General features: G+C 39.8%; 1 protein-coding gene across 1 annotated transcript in view; it reads left to right on the plus strand.

Moving 5' to 3' along the window:
- PRKAR2A (protein kinase cAMP-dependent type II regulatory subunit alpha) overlaps positions 1–18466 on the plus strand; it is a 69330-nt gene extending 50864 nt beyond the window's left edge. The window contains exons 6-11 of the mRNA XM_052775951.1: positions 4498–4651; positions 7846–7947; positions 9773–9847; positions 12914–12979; positions 13668–13806; positions 14336–18466. Coding sequence (XP_052631911.1) covers positions 4498–4651; positions 7846–7947; positions 9773–9847; positions 12914–12979; positions 13668–13806; positions 14336–14469 — 670 coding nt within the window. The 3' untranslated portion in view covers positions 14470–18466. The remainder of the gene's footprint in view (positions 1–4497; positions 4652–7845; positions 7948–9772; positions 9848–12913; positions 12980–13667; positions 13807–14335) is intronic.
- The last annotated feature ends 343 nt before the right edge of the window (positions 18467–18809 follow it).

The following is an 18809-nucleotide window of genomic DNA, read 5'->3' on the forward strand; positions in this document are numbered from 1 at the left end:
TCTGTTAGAACACAATCTTAGCAAACTACTTTTTTGATGCACTGGTATCTTTATTATCACTGAAATAATGGCACCATTAATATTGTATTAAATGCTTTCAAAGCAGTTCTTCAAGACAACATGTTGCCTTTTGAATTGTCATTCATTCTGTGTTTAAGGAATTTGCAAAAGAATTTCTAGGTTAGGAATTGTTCATTTTAAGGACATTCCCCTTTCTGATCAGTGGAATTACAGGACATAAGGCTACCTCAAATATATTCTGACCATGTGCCCGTTCCCCTGTCCTCTACCATACCATAGCATTAGCCTAAGCCAGTGCTGCATTTCTACGCTCAGTTATCTTCCTGAACTGCTCTGCCGCAGACCCATCCCATGTCTTTGACTAGATAGGACAAGTTCCTTCTCTTGCCATGTTCACTGGGGAGATCAGGCTGTCCCAGATAAGAGTAAGGTACTGCAGATCAGAACTCATGGGAGCCAGAGCCACCAGCTCTGCAAAGATGAGATGTACGCAGAGCAGTGGTTCCTAATCTTGAGGAAACTTAAACTCAGTTTGGGAGCCTCTCAAAAATGTTAGATACCATCAGCCTATTTTAATTTTTTTCTGTGTAAGGCTCTTAACCTGTTGGTTACTAAAAAGCTCTTCCTGCTATGAGTTTTAACCTAAAATAAAGAACTGAAGTGGAACCTTATCTTTGTTATTCAGGTAAATGTTTTTATGGTGTCTTTTCTACAAATGTAATGCTATTCCACAATGGTTTTTTCGATCATGAGATAGTTGGGTTGGAAGATTTCAGGTTTTTAAGTTTTTGTTTTGTTTTAATCTCAAGGTATAATACACCAGTAACATAAATATGTTGCCAAAAGTATGTGACAGAAAGGCTATACAGTGAGGGAAATTAAACTTGGTGTTGTCTAGCAGTAGAGCATACCAGCCTTTGCTGTAAACACCAACTCAGCTGCAACTCTTTATGTTGGCCATTCAGTTATTAGAAGGAATTCTACAGTTACGAATTTTCTGTCCTCTGCTCTCCCTTTCCAGTCCACCTCCCACACCCTTGTTTTTTCATGTGAAAGAATAGCAGGACACTGGTGCTTATGGCAAGCTACAATATTTCCACTTGCCTGGAAGTGCAAATTCAGAGGACTCTGGCTCTTTCAAGGCATCAGTACACGTCTTGTTACTCTAAGTCAAGTCATTAATGCCTGAATATCCCTGAGGATTAGTTTCTTCTGTCTGAATGAACAGTGACTTTGTGTTGCAGATGTAACTTTTTAGCATCTTGTCTGCATAGAAAAAATAGGCTTTCTGGCCCAGGCCTCTTTCCCTGCACCACCCCCCTGCACCCCCCTCCCCCAAGTCTTCTGGTTGTAATACTTCCTCACCAGATTACTTTTGTCTGAGTGTCTTTTACCATGCACAGGGGGACAGCAGGCAGGACAGATGCAACTTGAGGATGTGGCAGCTATTTAGTGCTTACTGCATGGAAGGGAGAGCTGGGACAAATGTGTTGCATGGCTAAACATTAGTATGCTCATCACTGCTGAGGAGGCACCTGATTGAGTCTCTGCTGATTGAGCAGTCATCAGTCAGGAGGGGAAGCATTGGCCTCTCTTGCCTCTTGGAACAGACTGATCCACAATCTTGCTGAGTTGCCCTCTTCTGCTTTTCTGCTTTTTTTTTCCTTGGGGTTTTATATTTTTTCATGTCAGTATTTTTCTTTTGAGTCCTTGAGCTCCTAACGATTACCATCTCAACAATTACACTTCGGTCTGTGTTTTTATTCTTCTTATCTTGCAGGGCTTTAGCTCACAGACTGTCTCACAGCTCAGCAACAGTTTTCTCAATAAAGCTGAGCCAAGGTCACGCAGTGGTGCCTCACCAATTTAGTCCTTGGGCCACAGACAGCTGAATGCTTGGCTGAAGGTTACGTGGCTATAGTTAATTGGACATAAATGGCACTAGTAAGTGACTTTCAGGCTGAGGGATGGGAAGAAGTTATTGCGTTTGCTTAATATGCTCACAGATGGCTCTTCCAGATCAAAAAAACCCTGAAGATTGTTGCCTCTGGTGCCTCTCAGAGAATCATTAAATACATATTGGACATTACAAGAATTAGTGAAACTTTCCATCAACACTAATTCTTACTTAGTTTACTGTTAGCATGCTGTCGGTCTCTGTCTCCTAGGTGTGAGTAAGCAGTGGAATGTAAAAAATGTCTGGTAAGGATGGTATGTGGTCTTCATGCCTTGCTTCTTCCTTTAGCTTTCTGGGTGACAAGGAGAGACTAAATTTCTTGGATCTTCTGACATGTCTGAAGCTGGCCCATCTACTGTTGATCCAGTAGCCAAACTTTTCTCTGGGTCTGAAAGTCTTTTAATACAGTAGACCCTCAAGTCATTGTGCAAAGCTTCCTCACTTTGATGTATTTTAATTGTTTGTTTGTTTGCATGTAATGTCCACTTTGTGGAATCTCCTACAAATGAAGCTGGCATAAAGCTGTCCTGTAGTACATACTTTTTTTTAGATGCAGCAGTGTTCAAAGATAACTAACAAACCCAGGGCTGTCCATCAGCAATGCTGAAAGACCTTCTGCTGTTAATACTAGGCAGGTCTCACCAATGAGTCTGTTCCCGTACTTGTTTACCATGAGAAGTTTCACCTGCCATTTCTGATGATTTTTTTTTTTCTCCTTACCATGCCTGATGATGTTCTGGGAAATAATACCATTCCTTCTGACAAAGATCTAAACTGCTGGGGAAAATTATGTGTGTATTCAGCTGCTTAAAGACAGGAAGGTGTTCCCTGCCTGCTTTTTTCGCAGGCATGATATATTTTGTAAAGTCTCATAGGCCAGTGGCTAGTCCCTGAATGATCTCTGGTGCCATAGCCAAGAATTAATCAAGCCTAGTCAAGGTATATTTTTAAATTATTTTTTTAAAGCCCCAAGCATAAGGCAGTTCTGAGGGTGTTACAGGCACTTGTTTGACTTTTAAAGGGCTACCTTTCTGTGCACAGCCTCTTTCTTCATATGCAGTTGCTATGGTGCAGTTTGATCCAGATTTGTGTCTTGAGCTTTGACTCACTGGACTTGTACCTTGCATCTTCATCAGAGTAGTCTTTTGATTCTTAGTAAATTCTGGGATACTGTTCCCTTAACTTCATTATAATGTAGGAAGTGTGCCTCTTGGAGAACAGGGTGAGGAGGCCTTTCCATTTTAAAGGTTACAGATCCCAATGAACAAGAAGTACAAGGAGGCTTCTGGTACTTGAACGTTTTCCTCTTGATCTGTTCAGAGATCCTGGCTAGAGGTCAGCAGTTTTAGAGAGCCTTCCTGTTTCTAGAAGTGAGCTATAACGAAGGAAAAAAAGAAATTAAAAACCTTTTAGCTTGGCTGCTTCAATTTGAAGCCAGTGTGACTAGAGTGGAACCTGTATGTTCTGCAAAACTGCTGGAAGTTACTTACCCATGCTTCCTAAGCTTGTGCATCCTACAGTGTCACCTCAGCACACAGAGCTTTGTGAGAGTCGAATGGATGCTCTTCAAGTTCCAACACTGCGTGCTGTAACCTGTGTTCTTCAGTAGCCACACCTCCATGAAAATGGTGATAAAATTGGTTGGTTCAACTGTCAGCATGCTTGGAGTTCCAGCATGGTATGAAGTTGAACTGAGCAATAAAAGTTTTGGTCATAAGGGAGCTATTAGACAAATACCAGGTGAGAAATGGTTGCCTCTGGACATCTGTGCTAAAGTGTGGAGATGTGGCATGTATAACATTCCTGAACTAGCTTGAAATCCTACAGCTTGAAGATCACTACGTGCTGCTCATAGTAAGTCTAGTGAGTTTGCACTGCAAAACTCAGTTAGTGTCTTAGGTATGGAAAGAAAGGCCCTTTCTGTAATCTTTGTGCTTCTATGGCATCACTGTTGTCCATACAAGAGCTGGATAGTTTGAATCTAGCATGGGCATATGCAGATACAAGCTACAGTTGGATCTTGGGGTTATGATATAGACATACCCTTAAGCTGGAGTTGAGGCAAAACTGTAGGAGCAGATGAGCAGTTGGACTGAGTGTATCCCAAAGGTACTGCAGCAACGCTGTCACTGAGAAAATGGGTATAGATGGATCCAAGTCACTCTAAAGAGGCCTCACTGGATAACACATGCTGTGAAAAGACAAATACTGTTAAAGACAATGAAACTACCTATCATCCTGGCCAGAACATTTACAATAGCAATGTGAAAATACTGTGCAGAGGGAACCAAGTGGATCTTGCCCAGATCTATCAGGAGTGAAATGCTTTATTAAGAGAGAATTATTGTGAAAATAGTGTAGATAGAAGCAGCTTAGTATCAGGCAATTGGAAAGGTTGATAAAGCATGTTCCATCTCACCCAGCAGTAGGAGGACTATTTGTATAGCAGCAAAAAGCTGTTTTTATGATTTGTACTGGAATGTTGTCTAATAAAAAGTGTCTATTCCATTGTTTTCCAGGGGATTGTATGATATCATTGTAGCAAAAGACAACCAGTCACGCTGTGTGGGCCGCTATGATAATCATGGCAGTTTTGGGGAACTGGCATTGATGTACAACACTCCTAGAGCTGCCACCATTGTTGCCACAACAGAAGGAGCCCTTTGGGGACTGGTAAGGAAAGAAAGTTGCTCTCGCATACTATTTTAAACACTAACTTGCAGTGCTTCTCTTGGTATGGCTCCTTGTGCTAATAGCTGTTTTATCATGATCTGTTATCTCACCTCCTGGCATAAGAGATCCATTGTGCAAATCTTTTTGGCCACCTTTCTAGAACAACTTTTCTGTAAAAACTACATCACTAGTTTTATCTGTCCCTTTATTATTTTGCATTTGCTGTAATTGTGGCTTTTGTTAGGGGAAAAAAAACCCTGGTTCTGTGTTCATCCTGCAGAGGACAGTGGAGGCATTAATGCACGTATTTTATGGGAGGGAGAAACAATATCTAAATGACGTTCTTTGTTTTCAACTCACCTTCCTACCATTTTGTCTGCTTTAAGGGGAATGGGAAGGTGTTAAATACCTTCTTGAGGATGTCAGTAATTTGAAGAGCTAGGAAAACTGCCCAAAGATTTGTTTTCCTTCAAAATAAACTGTCATGATGTTTCTGGTCCCTTTGTGTTACCCTGGAAGAGGTTCTCAGGTCAGCATGACCTATGAGATACCCAGCTAAATGATGGTGTTGCTTTGTCTCTAGCCCAGCAGTGTTGAATGTGAAGCTGTAGACATTAGTTTCCTGTTTTAGTTCTTTTCTTTGTACTATTTGGATAGGGTTATTTTCACAGTGCTCTCTTACTCATCTGTGAGGGATCACATGATAACCTGATTGTGTGATCAACAAAGCCTTTGAAGCCAAAAGTGTTGTATGCTTTCTGTGTGCACTGGGCTCCTCGGCAACTATCGCTGGGGGTTGACCATGTGTTGTGACCTTGATTGTAGGACTGATAAGCAGCTACACACAGTGTGCTTATGCAATCTCTGCGCATGCTGAGAGAACTGATTTCTGACGTCCCTTTTCTTTGTGAGCTGAAAGAAAAGATTTTGGTAAATCAACCAGGGAGTAGTGTCAGAATCTAATTTCTTGAACAAGACAGAATGAAGCAGCTACCTACAAACTGAGCTCATTCATAAAAGGAAGAAAATGAGAAGGTGATTCTTTGTTCCAGTTTGCCTCTGAAATGAACTGCACAAGTTGGGTTAAATTTGGGGGTTTTTTTTCTGTGATTACATTCACTTAATTAGCAAGGTGTAGTTGAAGGGGGACCTCTTGCTAGTCATCTGTCCTGTGGATATTTTATTAACTAAGGCTGCATTTTCCTGCCTAAAACGTCCATTATTTCTTCTAGTTATTCTGTTGTTGCCATGTTTTATTGTACTATGTTGTGCCTGATGTAATGTAAACATATTTTTATTAGTCTGCAGAAGTCATCGCTAAAGCTCATGGGTTATCTGCCGTTTAGGAAATGTGGATTACTCCTGCTGCATTGCAGACTTAGGCCAACAAAAAAGCCTGGAAGGCTCAGGCACAAAGCAGTTATCAAACGTGGGTCTCTTCTGGAGCAGAGAAATGTCCTCAGCCTTTGCTACAGAACATGTCTGGGGAAAACCTCACGATCACACACGCTTCCTTCACTGCTCTGCCTTTTTTGTTCAAATACTGCTGCTTCTCCTCTGTCATTGATATTCTCAAACAAATGAATTCTGAATTTTTTATGCTTTTGCAATTCCCCTGACTGTTTCTGTACCTTTCTGCTTTTCCAAACGTGTACATTTGAAGAGACTTCTGTAACTGAAGAACCTATTTTAAAAAATAAAGATAAAACAATCCCTCGTGCTTTATCATCTCTTGTTCTCCTCTGGAGTAATACCATTCCTCCCTTCATCTTTCACCTCCTTCAACTTTTATATTCCAGTAGTGTCACCTGTATCAGTCATCGTTTCAAGTTACAAGTATTTGCAGCCTGAATCCCATAAAACTGTTCACTTGCTTGACAATACCTCTTCACCTGAAAATATCGCTGCTAAGGAGGTATCAGTTGATGTTTTCAGAAAATGAGATCCAGACGAGTGGCTCTCAGGGCTTCGGAAGTTTCTGCAAATTGGTATATATGTAAACTTAAAAGTTTTGGGTTTTTTGATACCATTTTCCTAACCAAATTTCCACTCCTTTCCTCTGACTTTTTGGTTTTGCTTTTTACACTTATGGCCTCATGTTGTGTAAGGTAAACTCTGCAACTCGTGCTCTGTTCATAATTTAGTGCTGATCCCAACAGGGACCGTGGGCATTATTGTCATGCAAACACTAACAAAAATACCTGGTGGGCAAGTGCCCTTCCCCTTAGCCTGGACGTGCTGTTTAGTTTCAGCTCTCTTGTGGCCTTTCTCATCGGTGTTTGCCAGTAGTGGAGCCCTGCCTCTTCTGTGTGGAAATAAAAAGCATTTCGTTAAGATCTCTGACAATAAACCTTCAAATATGTCTGCCGTTGCAGGTACCGAGGCAGGAGCTGTGGTTAACTGGGCGAGCTTGCCTTCACTCGGGCACGTAGTGCCGCCCAGCGGCCACGGAGCCTGCACAGCACTAGCTGCTGCCTGGGGAAGAGATCAGAGCAGGAGGGGTGGCAGGGGCTGGGCGGGAATCTTGCCCAATATTTGGGCTTCAAAAACAATCCAAATAGTTTTTCCATCAGGAAGGTGCTTATGGTACATGTGGACAGCTAGCAATTCGGAAACAGTTATTGCAAAAAGCTGGCTCTCGGATCCTAGAAGGTGGAGGAGTGAAACAGCCTGTTGCTGTTTGATATTCTGTTCCTGATCTATTTGAGACCAGTATAAATATTCAACTTACTTTTGAAATCCCTGACTCAAGTAGAGGAGAATCCAATTCAGACTTAGTCCTGCAGTTGCCTTAACAAATAAGTGTTGGAAATTCCAATTCTAGGGGCTTCAGCAAGAAGAGTGTAATTTCTTCATTGTGTGTGTAAGCCTGAAAGATATATTAACAGCCAGCCAAACAAACCCCAAAAACTCAACCCTGAAAAACAGTACAAGATAGACTAAAAACAGAATTCTTAAATGCTTATCTGAGAAGGACCAGGTCTTACAGCTCCCTGTTTTTAAATTTGTTATTGCAACAAGTACTCTCACAAGAGCTGTTATGATCACCACTGCGATGGATATGGTGTAGTTTTAACAGCTGGCTTCTCAAACTCAGTGTTTGTTGCAAATATTAGTTCATGTTTGTCAGTTTTTTAAACAGGGAGCATTTTAGTGAAGAGGAATAATGTATTTCTCTGTGCTGTTTCTTGCAGGATCGAGTGACGTTCAGAAGAATTATACTGAAAAACAATGCAAAGAAGAGGAAGACATATGAATTATTTATTGAGTCTGTGCCCCTTCTTAAATCCTTGGAGGTAAAGCCTCTCGGAAACATCTGCATCAAATTCTTGTATTAGCATTAGCTTCGCAGTCAGTGTTTCTGCTATATCAGATGTCTGTGTCATTTTTGCTTAGAACAAAATTTGAAGAGCTACTTTGGAATCACGTTTACTGTACAACTTAATTTGCATTGTTGAAGTTGTACACTATTTTTTTTTCATATCTTTTATGCACGGTAAGCGATTTGCTGATTTTTATCTCAGTCTGTGTAAAGATTTAAAAAAATCACAAAAAACCCACAAAACAAAAAACATCTATAAATACGTCAGAGAACGGGTATGAAAGTGCAAATTGGAACTCAGGGCTGTGGTTTCCTTTGAGGGTGTGATATTGAAGTAATGATACAATCACTGGGATATTTGGCCTTTATCAGCCATGAATGTTTTTGAATTTGAGCCAAAGATGTGGGCCTTAGTAGGTCTTGCTTTAACCTTAACAGGTATGTAGGAGGTGAACTAAGAATAGGCTAAAGGGAAGCACTGCTACCTAGGAACAAAATGACAGATGTCATGCTGATGTGTGTGGTGCATGACTTCAGGAACAATGTGTAAATTGTCACTTCTAAGCTATTGATTCAGCCTGTATCTTCAGAGGGCTTTTGGAGCCATACCAAACTGCTTTGTAATTAGTACGTGTCTGTCTTTGCTTTGCACTATAACTTAGCTTTTCTTTGTTTTCTCATCATAAGAGTATTTTTCAGCATTAATCTTTAGTATTTGAGAAGAGCTTTTAATCCCTTTGAGAGATGATTATAGAATTGCAAAGTATCATTAGGTGTGAAGAGCAACCTCTAATACATATTATTTTGGACATACACTGGTAGCTGTGGAAGGGGTGAAATTGCACACCACCTTCTCCCTCAGTGCCTAGCTTAAACTAGTTCCATCAGTGTGACTTGAGCACAAAAATGACTCATAAATATTTAAAGATATAGAAAAATAACTCATTAGCACTGGTTGGCTTTTTGCATGACACACTGCAGTTGAATCATGCGTGGATCAGAATTAAGTTTCTCAAACATGGGCTAGATTAAGGTGCATTTGTGGAATGAATGGATTACAACTGAATCATCTGTGGAGAAACTAATTTTAACTGTAGGATTTTCTTCCTTTCTTTAATATGTTTTTTACACTGCTCTGAAGCAATAAAACTGTTTTGCAGTGTTCTAGATGGGCAGTGGGAAACACTGGAGATAAATTTAACTGTTCTTTCTCCCTTCCTGTTCATGAAGACTCAGGCATGCTCCATTGCATGTCAGATTAGTACCTCTTTGCTGCCCTTGCTGCTGGGCATCCTGTTGCGGTGCCTGCTTATGCTGGTATCCTTTTCATACCGCTTCCTCTCTCCACTCTTAAGAATGAGTTCTGGGACACAAAACCCCCCACATATTCAAGTGTGGTGATTAAAATATTTTGAAAATGTGTTGCTGGTGTTTCTCATTGAAGTTTGTTCTTAGGAAGTTTATGACATTTTTCTGAGTGTTTTCTTCAAATTTCAACTGAATCTTAGAGGAAGTGATTTTTTTTTTTTCTTTGTTCTAAACCAACCAAATCAGTTATTTAACTTTGGGGGTAAGAAAAGCACACGGATGGGACACTAGACAATTTTCTTTCCCTATTGATTATGGTAGTCTTGAAAGCTGTGGTGCAGTATGACAATGTCATTATAAGGGCTGTATTTTTCAGTACCCAGCTACTGTTGTTTGTGTGTCTAGGGAATGCCTCTTCATTTCAAGACTACAAAGTTTACCAGAGATATACTATAATAGATGAATATGTTTAATTTTCCTCTTTGTTCCAGGCATCAGAGCGAATGAAGATAGTGGATGTTATAGGGGAGAAAGTGTACCAAAATGGGGAACGTATCATTTCTCAGGTACTTGAAGTCTAAATTTCTCTTTGTCATTCTCCTTTCTCTGCTGCTTTTTTCCTATTCTGAATTGACTTATAGAATCCTATTACTTGGACCAACTCGGCACTTATTCTTTTAATACTTCTCGTTTATTTAACCACTTCTTGAATGTTTGGGGAATGGCCAGTATGTCTTTTTGCTACAAATTTATTACTTTTGCTTCTGAGTTTTTCTTCTCTCATCTGTTTGTTTTTTATAAATGGTCTTTGCAAGGTTTCAAGAGGAGTATGCCTTAAGAAGCTGAAATTAAATGTCTGTCTATGCAATTTTCCATGAAAGCCCCCAGCTAGACTTTTCATAGGCACCTATGACCAGGTTAAACAAGGAATCACAAGCATGTAGTAAAGGCATCTCTAATTCCTAGGTCTGACTAAACAACAAAACCAAAAAATTCAACAGGAGTATGATTGATTTGGATGAAAGTAAATGAAGTAATTGTGAATATTCCCTAGTTGGACTCAACTCAGTTAACTATTCTAAGAAACTATCAGGGTTAATTAAAACCACTGTTTTTCCTGATGCTCTTAAAAAGAGTATTTCAATGGTGGAGTAGTCTGGCTTCAATTGACAGCTGTTGGTTGTTGGTGTATCTTTTGTCTGCTGTAATAGATCAAGGCCAGAGTGGTAGAACATGAAGCTGGACAAACTCAAGCTAAAGCTGTGGGATTTTTTTGGCTGTGACACAAGTAACTTTTTGGAACACTGTTACTGATGAAACACTGGAATTTTGCATCAAGTTTAGCTTGGGGTTGCTTTGTTTGTTGCAAAAGTGCTCTTGTTCAAATAAAAGTTAATGCAAGAAAGTCCCTGGCTTACCTGAAATTGCAGGCTTTTGATCACAACCACCGTCTTGTTTTATAAACAGAATATGACTCCTTGATAAAGTCTTGAATAATTAATCTTTATTACCTTGAATGTCAGATAACTGAATGCAGGAAACCTTAGTTTGCTGATAAGCAAATACCACCAAATTATTTCTCTCCAAAAATACCCTCAATTTTATAAGTTGAAAATCTTGTTGCTTAAGACCCTGAGAAAACTGAACTCGGCAAAACCAAAGCTTATTAATCAGTCTCAGAACTGGGAATCCACGCAATCAGTGATCCAATTATGCAGTTGGTTTTAATCTTTTGTAATAACTGAATTAAGGACAAGGATGTAATTACCCTTAAAAGGAGGATTAATAGTCTGGATAGGTCTGGGTGATGGTAATACACTGCTAAAGATGATGAAATTTTGTGCTTGGAAAAGATGTGATAGCTTTTACATTACAGCAGTTGCACCAATACCGTAAAGCCCCTTTTCTCTCATGGATAATTTTACATTTTAATGATCTTTCTGGAATTTGACCCTTCAGGTAAGGGCAGTATACTTTAAAGCACTTAAATTGTTAGTGCCTGCTGGTGTTATGAGGATGTCTCCCACTGTTTTAATTCTTTTAAATAAGTACTCTTTCAGTACTTACTTTCAGAAGTGTGCTGAGTGTATTAGTTCATGTTGTGATAGATGGCAACAGTGAACGAAAAATTTTGCGCTGGATGGTTTATGACCATCCCCAGGAAGCTTAGCTAAGGGACTAACTTCTTCTGTAAGTCCATGTTTAAATCTTGCATCATCTTCTCCTAGCCCATGTTTCATACTCAAGTTGTAATCATCTCTCTCCATCCTTCCCATTACATTCATCCTTGCCCACTTGACTTAATGTCAGATTTATCTCTCTCCTCACATTGTTTCACTTTTTTTTTTTTTTTTTTCCTGAGCCACTCCCATTCCCTTACCAGTTCCTTATCTAGCCTCTGTCTCCCTGAAGCCTTTAGTCCCTTTGCTTCTGATTCATAGCAGGAGGCACGTGCTGGCTCTCCACTCTGACTTCCAGTCCTATACCAAGCCCACAAGGATTGGTATAGAGGGGGAAAGTCCTCTCTGTCACAGGTAAAACTTTCAAAATACTAAGTCCTGGCAAAGCTCTCCAGAGCAGATGTAAACTACAATCTGTTGAAGGTCTGCAACCTGATGCAGTTTAAATAGATATGAAAAAGGTTCTAGAAACTCTCACAGAATCACAGAACGGTTGAGGCTCAAAGGGATCTCTGGAGGTCACCTTGTCCAACCCCCCTGCTCAAGCAGGGCCACCTAGAGCCAGTTGTCCAGGACCATGTCCAGATGGCTTTTGAACATCCAAAAGGATGGAGACTTCAGAACCTCTCTGGGCAACCTGTGCCAGTGCTTAGTCACCCTTACAGTGACTTTTTTATAGAAACAGCTGAATTTGACTAAACCAAAATTTTTTTATTTCACACTCAGTTATTCAACACCACCTTGTGATATCTTTCTAGAACTTGATATAAAATGGCTATCAATTTTTATTTTCTCCCACTTGCTCTATGTCTCTTATTTTCCTTTAATGGCATGATGCTATTGAGTGCTTTATTCCTTACCATTCTCACTACCTGTACACAGCTGTTGCATCATTCCTCATGTAGATGGCTTGCATTGTGGACTTGGTTTTCTGTAAACTATCCTCCTCTTACTATGTTCATGCTCCTCAAATACGGCTATTCTTAGTTCTGCTGATCTCCCACTATCTTACCCTGGATTGACTGAGATCATAATTAGTTTAATGGATCCTTCTTCCTACTGACATCTAGAAATGTGGTCACTAAATTGGTGTTTTATTAAAACTTGCTTCTGGAAATTCCAGGCCTGGTTTAGTTTCACTAACTATTGGATACTTCCCTCAGGATCAGAAGATTTGCATTTAAGTGATTTTACTATATATTGTCAATCTCCTTTGCTTTTTCCTTTCCACCTGCCCTCCCACTGAATGATGTGTACTAATAGTTCCTTCCCTTGTGGGTTCCTCTGGTGTATTACCTAACCAGTCACCTTTTAATGTTAAGAATTTGAGTGTTTGTCAATTCTAGCAGATTTCTGCACAAGGCCTAGTTCAGAGTGAATGCTTTAATACCATTTATACATACTTTTACAGTAAACTAAAAAATAAATTGTTTTACCTTTTCCTCTTCACAGGGTGATAAAGCAGATTGTTTTTACATTGTAGAATCTGGTGAAGTAAAAATCTTGATTAAAAGCAAGGTGAGTTCAAATTGGGTGATTAGGCTTTAGGTGAATCCCTGATTTGATTGATTAATACAAGTGGTGTGAAAAAGCCTACCCTGACTTATTTTAAGATATTATTTTATGATATTTATTGTTGTCACTCATGTCATGTAGACTGTAAATCCCCATACCTGTTCTGAAGTGGCCAGAAGTCACTTTACTGAAGTTGGAAAGTCTTCTGCTTTTATCTGCTCCTCTACAAACTAACCTGATATATTCTCCCTGGCCTTAAGAGTGGAGATGAAACTTTTATTCTAGGATTATAGAAAACTGCAACTGACAAAACCTGGGGTCTATTATCTCTAGTGACATCCTAGATGTTGGCATTTGAAAGGATCTCTGTACAGTCTGAAGTAGCCTTAGGGAACAACATGTTGTGCATGGTAAAACCTGTGTTAGGCTAATGTAATAGCAGTTCCCAAAGCTGTAACAGTAAATATCTGTCAATCTCAAAACTCATGGGCTGGCATATGCTTTTCTTATCAAACTTCTAATTGAACATGCTCTTAAGGTGTTCTACCAGTACAGAGCATGACTTGGGAATTGCTAGTTTAAAAGCCCTAAACCAATGAGCTGTTGCACATCTGTAAGATATCTGGAATTAACTGCAGCCTTGTACAAAGACAGAACTGTATGCAAATAATTAAAATGTACTGTTTAACAGACTATGACGAGTAAAGAAGCTAACCAAGAAGTGGAGATTGCCCGGTGTCACAGAGGGCAGTATTTTGGAGAGCTTGCACTCGTTACCAACAAACCCAGAGCAGCCTCTGCCTATGCTGTTGGGGAGGTCAAGTGTTTAGGTAAGCAGATGTTCTGTATTTCTAGTTTTTGGTCTTTGCTTGTTTTGTGGACCATGCCTGAGTGAGCAGCTATTCAAAACTAGCAGCCTTTTGGTAAGCGGCAGTCAGACACAAGAAGCTAGGAGCATGGGCTGGAGCGGATCTCCACACTGAAGTCTGAGCAGCACTGCTCCTTCCTTCCAGCAGATTCTGTTTTTTCTGCTTGTGTGGCCTGTACTCTTTGAAGGGGTAAGTAGCATCAGCTTCTTGTCTACAGCTTGTCACACACAGCTTTCAGGTGATCTTTTAATGCCAGTGTGGTGTGTATTTGGCTTCTGTATTTTTTCTTGAGGTCAGGTGTGTATTTCATTAATCTTGTTTCTCCAAATAACAGTACAGAGGGAAATCAGAAATATGATTTCTGTGGCTTCTGTTGAAGCCTCAAACCCGAATGGGTTGGACTGGAGGTCTGTGTTCTGAGCTCAGAAAAGATTGGTGTGTGGTGTCCTTATTGACAAACGATCTTGTTTTCACTTCTGTTCCTTTGCAGTCATGGATGTGCAAGCATTTGAGAGGTTGCTTGGACCCTGCATGGACATTATGAAGAGGAATATAACACATTATGAGGAGCAGCTGGTGGCAATGTTTGGCTCTAGCATGGACCTGTTGGATCCAGGGAATTAGGCACAGGGTACCTCAATGCCTTCTTAGTTCAAGACACAGAAAAGCCTCCTATCAGCAACACAACTCACAAGGAAAACGGACACTATGGAACAGTTACTGCTGCTGTCTTCTTGGGCATTTTAGAAACCATAAACAAGTCTCAGCACAAAGGGATTGCTCACTCCCTGCCTCCACTTTGCTGCTGATACTTCATTATTAGACCTAGATTAAAGATGATTCTAACCCTATGTTCACTTACTTGGTTCAGAATGGCATCCGTCCAACAGTTCAAGTGCCTGATACAAAACCCGAAGTGTGCAAGATGTAGAAGCCTCCTTCCTTCTGGTGTTACTGTTGGGATAAATTTTCAGATCAGATTCTGTATTGGGAGGTTGCCTGTTCTGCAGAGGCAACCTGTGGAATATGAGCCTTTTATACAGGCTTATTACCTTCATCTGAAGCTTTCCTTACACAATGTCAGATTTGCTTTTAATTGTAGCATCTGGGTTTGAAGTTAAAATATCAATGGAGCCAATTAATAAGGTGGCACTGAAGTTTTCTTCTACCTGCTGAAAGCAGCAGGTGGTAGAGCTCTTTAAACCAAGTAAACCAAGCTGGGGACATGGGAGAGTCTGCTTAGCAACAAAATGCAGAAAATGAAGCATTACTGTATTTTAAGTGTTTTCTGAGCAGCAAAGAAAATTGTTTTACTCTATGCTGCCCAAAAAAGTGCAGTGGTTCAGACCAAATGGCCTGAAGGTGTCATAATTGTCATCTCCCCAAATTTGCTCCTTGTTCCTGACACTGAGTACATTTTATTGTGGTGAGATCACAATATATGACCTTCTCTTGCTTACAGAGATCCTTTATACTGCTAGATTTCCCAGGGCGCTGTTGTCGACTGGGTCAGTTTTAAAGCTTTTTAAGGAGGTGAATGTTTTGTAATTTAAATGAAGACTACTTCTGTACTTGTTTACAGGAGCTTCCCCCCCAGTCCTAACATTTCACAGTATTCTAACTTCATTAGACACTTGGATGCTTCCAAATACCATGTTGATTTGCTAAACTTTTCAAAAGTTGGCAACATTTGACTTTGTAAAGCAAATGTCTTTGCTAACTACGCAGTTGGTGTGTTTGAGGAGTCTGGTTTAAGTGATAACTAAGCTAATTATGTTTATCTAAAATACCTGTTAAATTTGCAGCATTTATTAGGTAGATTCTATTTCTATAGCTTTAATGACCTTAATTGGCATACTGCTGAGATTTTATCGGACTATTATCTAAATAAGAATCAGACCATAAGAAGGACATTTTTATGGTGTACGAACAGAATATTTATATTAAGACATTGAATTTGCAGGTAATAAATCTAGTGACCCTTTGAATTTGCATTCTTCTGCAGCTCATACAAAACTTACTGGCGTTTTATGGGGTTATAAAATTTTAATTGTGGATGTTAGTATAACAGAACCTGCTCTTTTTATTCATGGCCACATGAGCAAGAATAGAAGGATACTAATGTTGAATTCCTGCTTCTAGTTACCACAGTGGACATTTCTCTAAGGCACGAGATGCTTAGCTGCAACTCTTAAGTTGATTTCTGGACAATTTTTTTCCGTAAATGGATGAGCTCCTCCCAGTTCCTGCAATATGAGTAAGATGCAAACTTGGTAAGTTTGAATGGCTGTTGTCCAGTTACTGTAATTGGAGTCATATTTTTATATAATGCAAATGATTTGTAATGGACACCACTGAACTAGGTGTTTCCATATTATTAAAGTCCTGGTTGTGATGTCTAGTGGCTGTTCTAACTGCATGTATTTTAGAACAGTGAATTTCCCTTGCTTTACTGGGCTGGTTTTTTGTTGTAAATTATAGCCAAAGAAGCAGCCGGTGCTTCTCATTCATGCTTCCAACGTTTAACACCAAAGACAAAAGAATTCTTTTGATTACAGAATTAAAAACCAAACCAAACAAAAAAACCCCAACAAACAAAAAACAAGAAAAGATGAAACCTCCCTTACTCATCAGGTCCTTGCATTGACAACAGATAAAACTTTAAGATACTTTGGGCTCCAAGACAAGAGTCTTTCTGAAGCCAGCTTGTGACTGTCCTGTGAACCAGACATAAACTGGTCTCCAAACCAGTATGAGTTTCTGTGCTGCCTAAACTGTAATGTGAACTACAGAGAAACTTGCTGTGAGTAATCATCAGCTGGCCTTTGTTACTCCCAGGCAGAATATCCTCTCCTTTATCCAGAGGAGTCTGGCAGGTTGGGTTGCCTTGCAGATGGATTCTGGTTCTTACAGCCTTTGGTTCCCTGCAGGACAGGACTGTATACCTCAGCATATGCAAACATTGGCAATTGTTCTGAAGCTTAACCAAAAAACCAGGCAAGGCTACTGTTAGATTCTTAAGGGAATTCTGCCTGGAAGGGAGGATTTGATGGCTTCTGGAAGTCAAAGGAAAGGATGAGAACATAAAATCAAAAGATTGGGATCCCATGCAAGCAAGAACAAGCTTTTAAAGTTTTACCTTACTCTAGACTCCCTGAAGCAAATGCATACTGGGCAATGCCATCCTGCATCTGTGTGACATCATTCTGTGGTGTAGAGAAGCAACCTGACCTTGAGCTGAAAGAGAATGAGCCTGTAAGAAGGCTCATCCATTTAAAAGCTACAGTTTGCAGTGTGCCTCATCTAGTCTGGTCTGGTTTAACCAGCCTGTTCTGTACTATTTTGGAGCATGAAGATAGTGGAGAAGCTTGTAGTAAGATACTCAACATTGCCAGGTATCTGGTTAGAGCACCAGCGATGAGCAAAGTCAGAAAGTGCGTGAGTAGCGATAGCAAGACCAGGGAGTGAAGCGAGGCGCCTGTTTGTAAAGATCTGCCCGTGTCACTGTATCTCAGCTCATTCCTTTTCACTATGACTGTTCATCGCAATTGTTGTGGAGAACAAGCCCAGGTTTTTTGTTGTTACTGCTCAGTGTTCAGTAAATCTGCTGTGGAGTCTCTGAAATTGGCAGTAGAGAGAGATCTAGTTTTTAATAAAAGAACTCAGCAGCAAAGTGGGCAAAGAGGATAGTGTCTTTGAGACTTAGAGGGGAAAAAAGTTTCTTGTTTGTGATTCCCTGCTTGTGATTGTTGTGAAGTCAGTGAGAGGAGCTTTCAGTGGTCAAATATCCTGGCATGTGGTATTTCTGTTTAATGTCACAGCACAGGTTTCACAATGTAAAAGAACAAAAAAGGGCAAAAGTGCTCTCTTTTTTTTAGAAACAAAAGTGCAAAACTTAAAACTTTAAAAACAAAGTGCAATTTTGCACAGAAGGCAAAAAACCGAAACCCCTTTGAATGTCACTTCCATTCTTTCTTTTCTGTTGACATGTATTTGTAAACTAGTCTTGCCAAAATACAAACGCTTTGGTTTTTTTTTTAACTCCAGATAATTTTTGTTGTTATTACTGCTTATTTTCACTTTTTTCAAACCGTGTATTTTATTTCAAGAGGCCTTCCTTGTGGATTTCCTCCTGATGGTCTGCAGCACTACACTGCTATTTCAAGATGCAAGAGAAAGTCACTAACCTCATAGGAGAACACTCAACTCCGCTTAGCTGGCTGGAGCTAATAATGCGCTACTAATTTTCCTCTGCTCTGTGGGGCATGAGGGGAATTAAATTCTGCATAAAGTTGCTACCTCAAGGCTCCAAGTGCTTTTAAAGGTCTTTCACTTGGGAGAATTTAATAAGACAGTTCTTAAAATTGGTCTGTTCTTTTAAGTTAAATGTTTTTTTAATTGATTCATTGAGGGACCCTTATTTTAATTCATTTTATATTTAGTACTTGATTCTCAAAGGATGAACAGCTGCGAAGTTTGGTTCTTGCACTATAGTGTTGAACATGAAAGAAAAATATCTGCCATATAAATATATGGTTTTAACAAGTTAAACCACTCTGGGGTTCAGCTTCACTTTTGGTTAATAAAAAACTGACATGTTGTGTCCAGCCTTCCTGTACAATCCTGTGTGTGCTCTTTATTGACTTACTGCAGCTGACACAACCCCCCCAGTGCTTACATCAGGAGTGGACGTTACAGCAGCTAACTAGATTTACTCGGAGTGCCTGAGTTACTGTTGCTTGTGTTATCAGAGCCTTATGGACAACAGCATTTGCCCTATTGCAATAACCAAAAGAGATTTATACGTTACCCGACCAGCACGTTTTGCTGTTTGGTGATAAAATTTTACTAATATCTTAAAAATAATACCAGTTTCTGTAGATATTATTGCTCCCAATAAAACTGGCTGCTCTCATGTGTCTGCCAAATTATCGTAGAACTGATTTATTGTTCGAGCACTGTGC

The sequence above is a fragment of the Harpia harpyja genome, chromosome Z (assembly GCF_026419915.1).
Source record: "Harpia harpyja isolate bHarHar1 chromosome Z, bHarHar1 primary haplotype, whole genome shotgun sequence".
NCBI lineage: Eukaryota > Metazoa > Chordata > Aves > Accipitriformes > Accipitridae > Harpia > Harpia harpyja.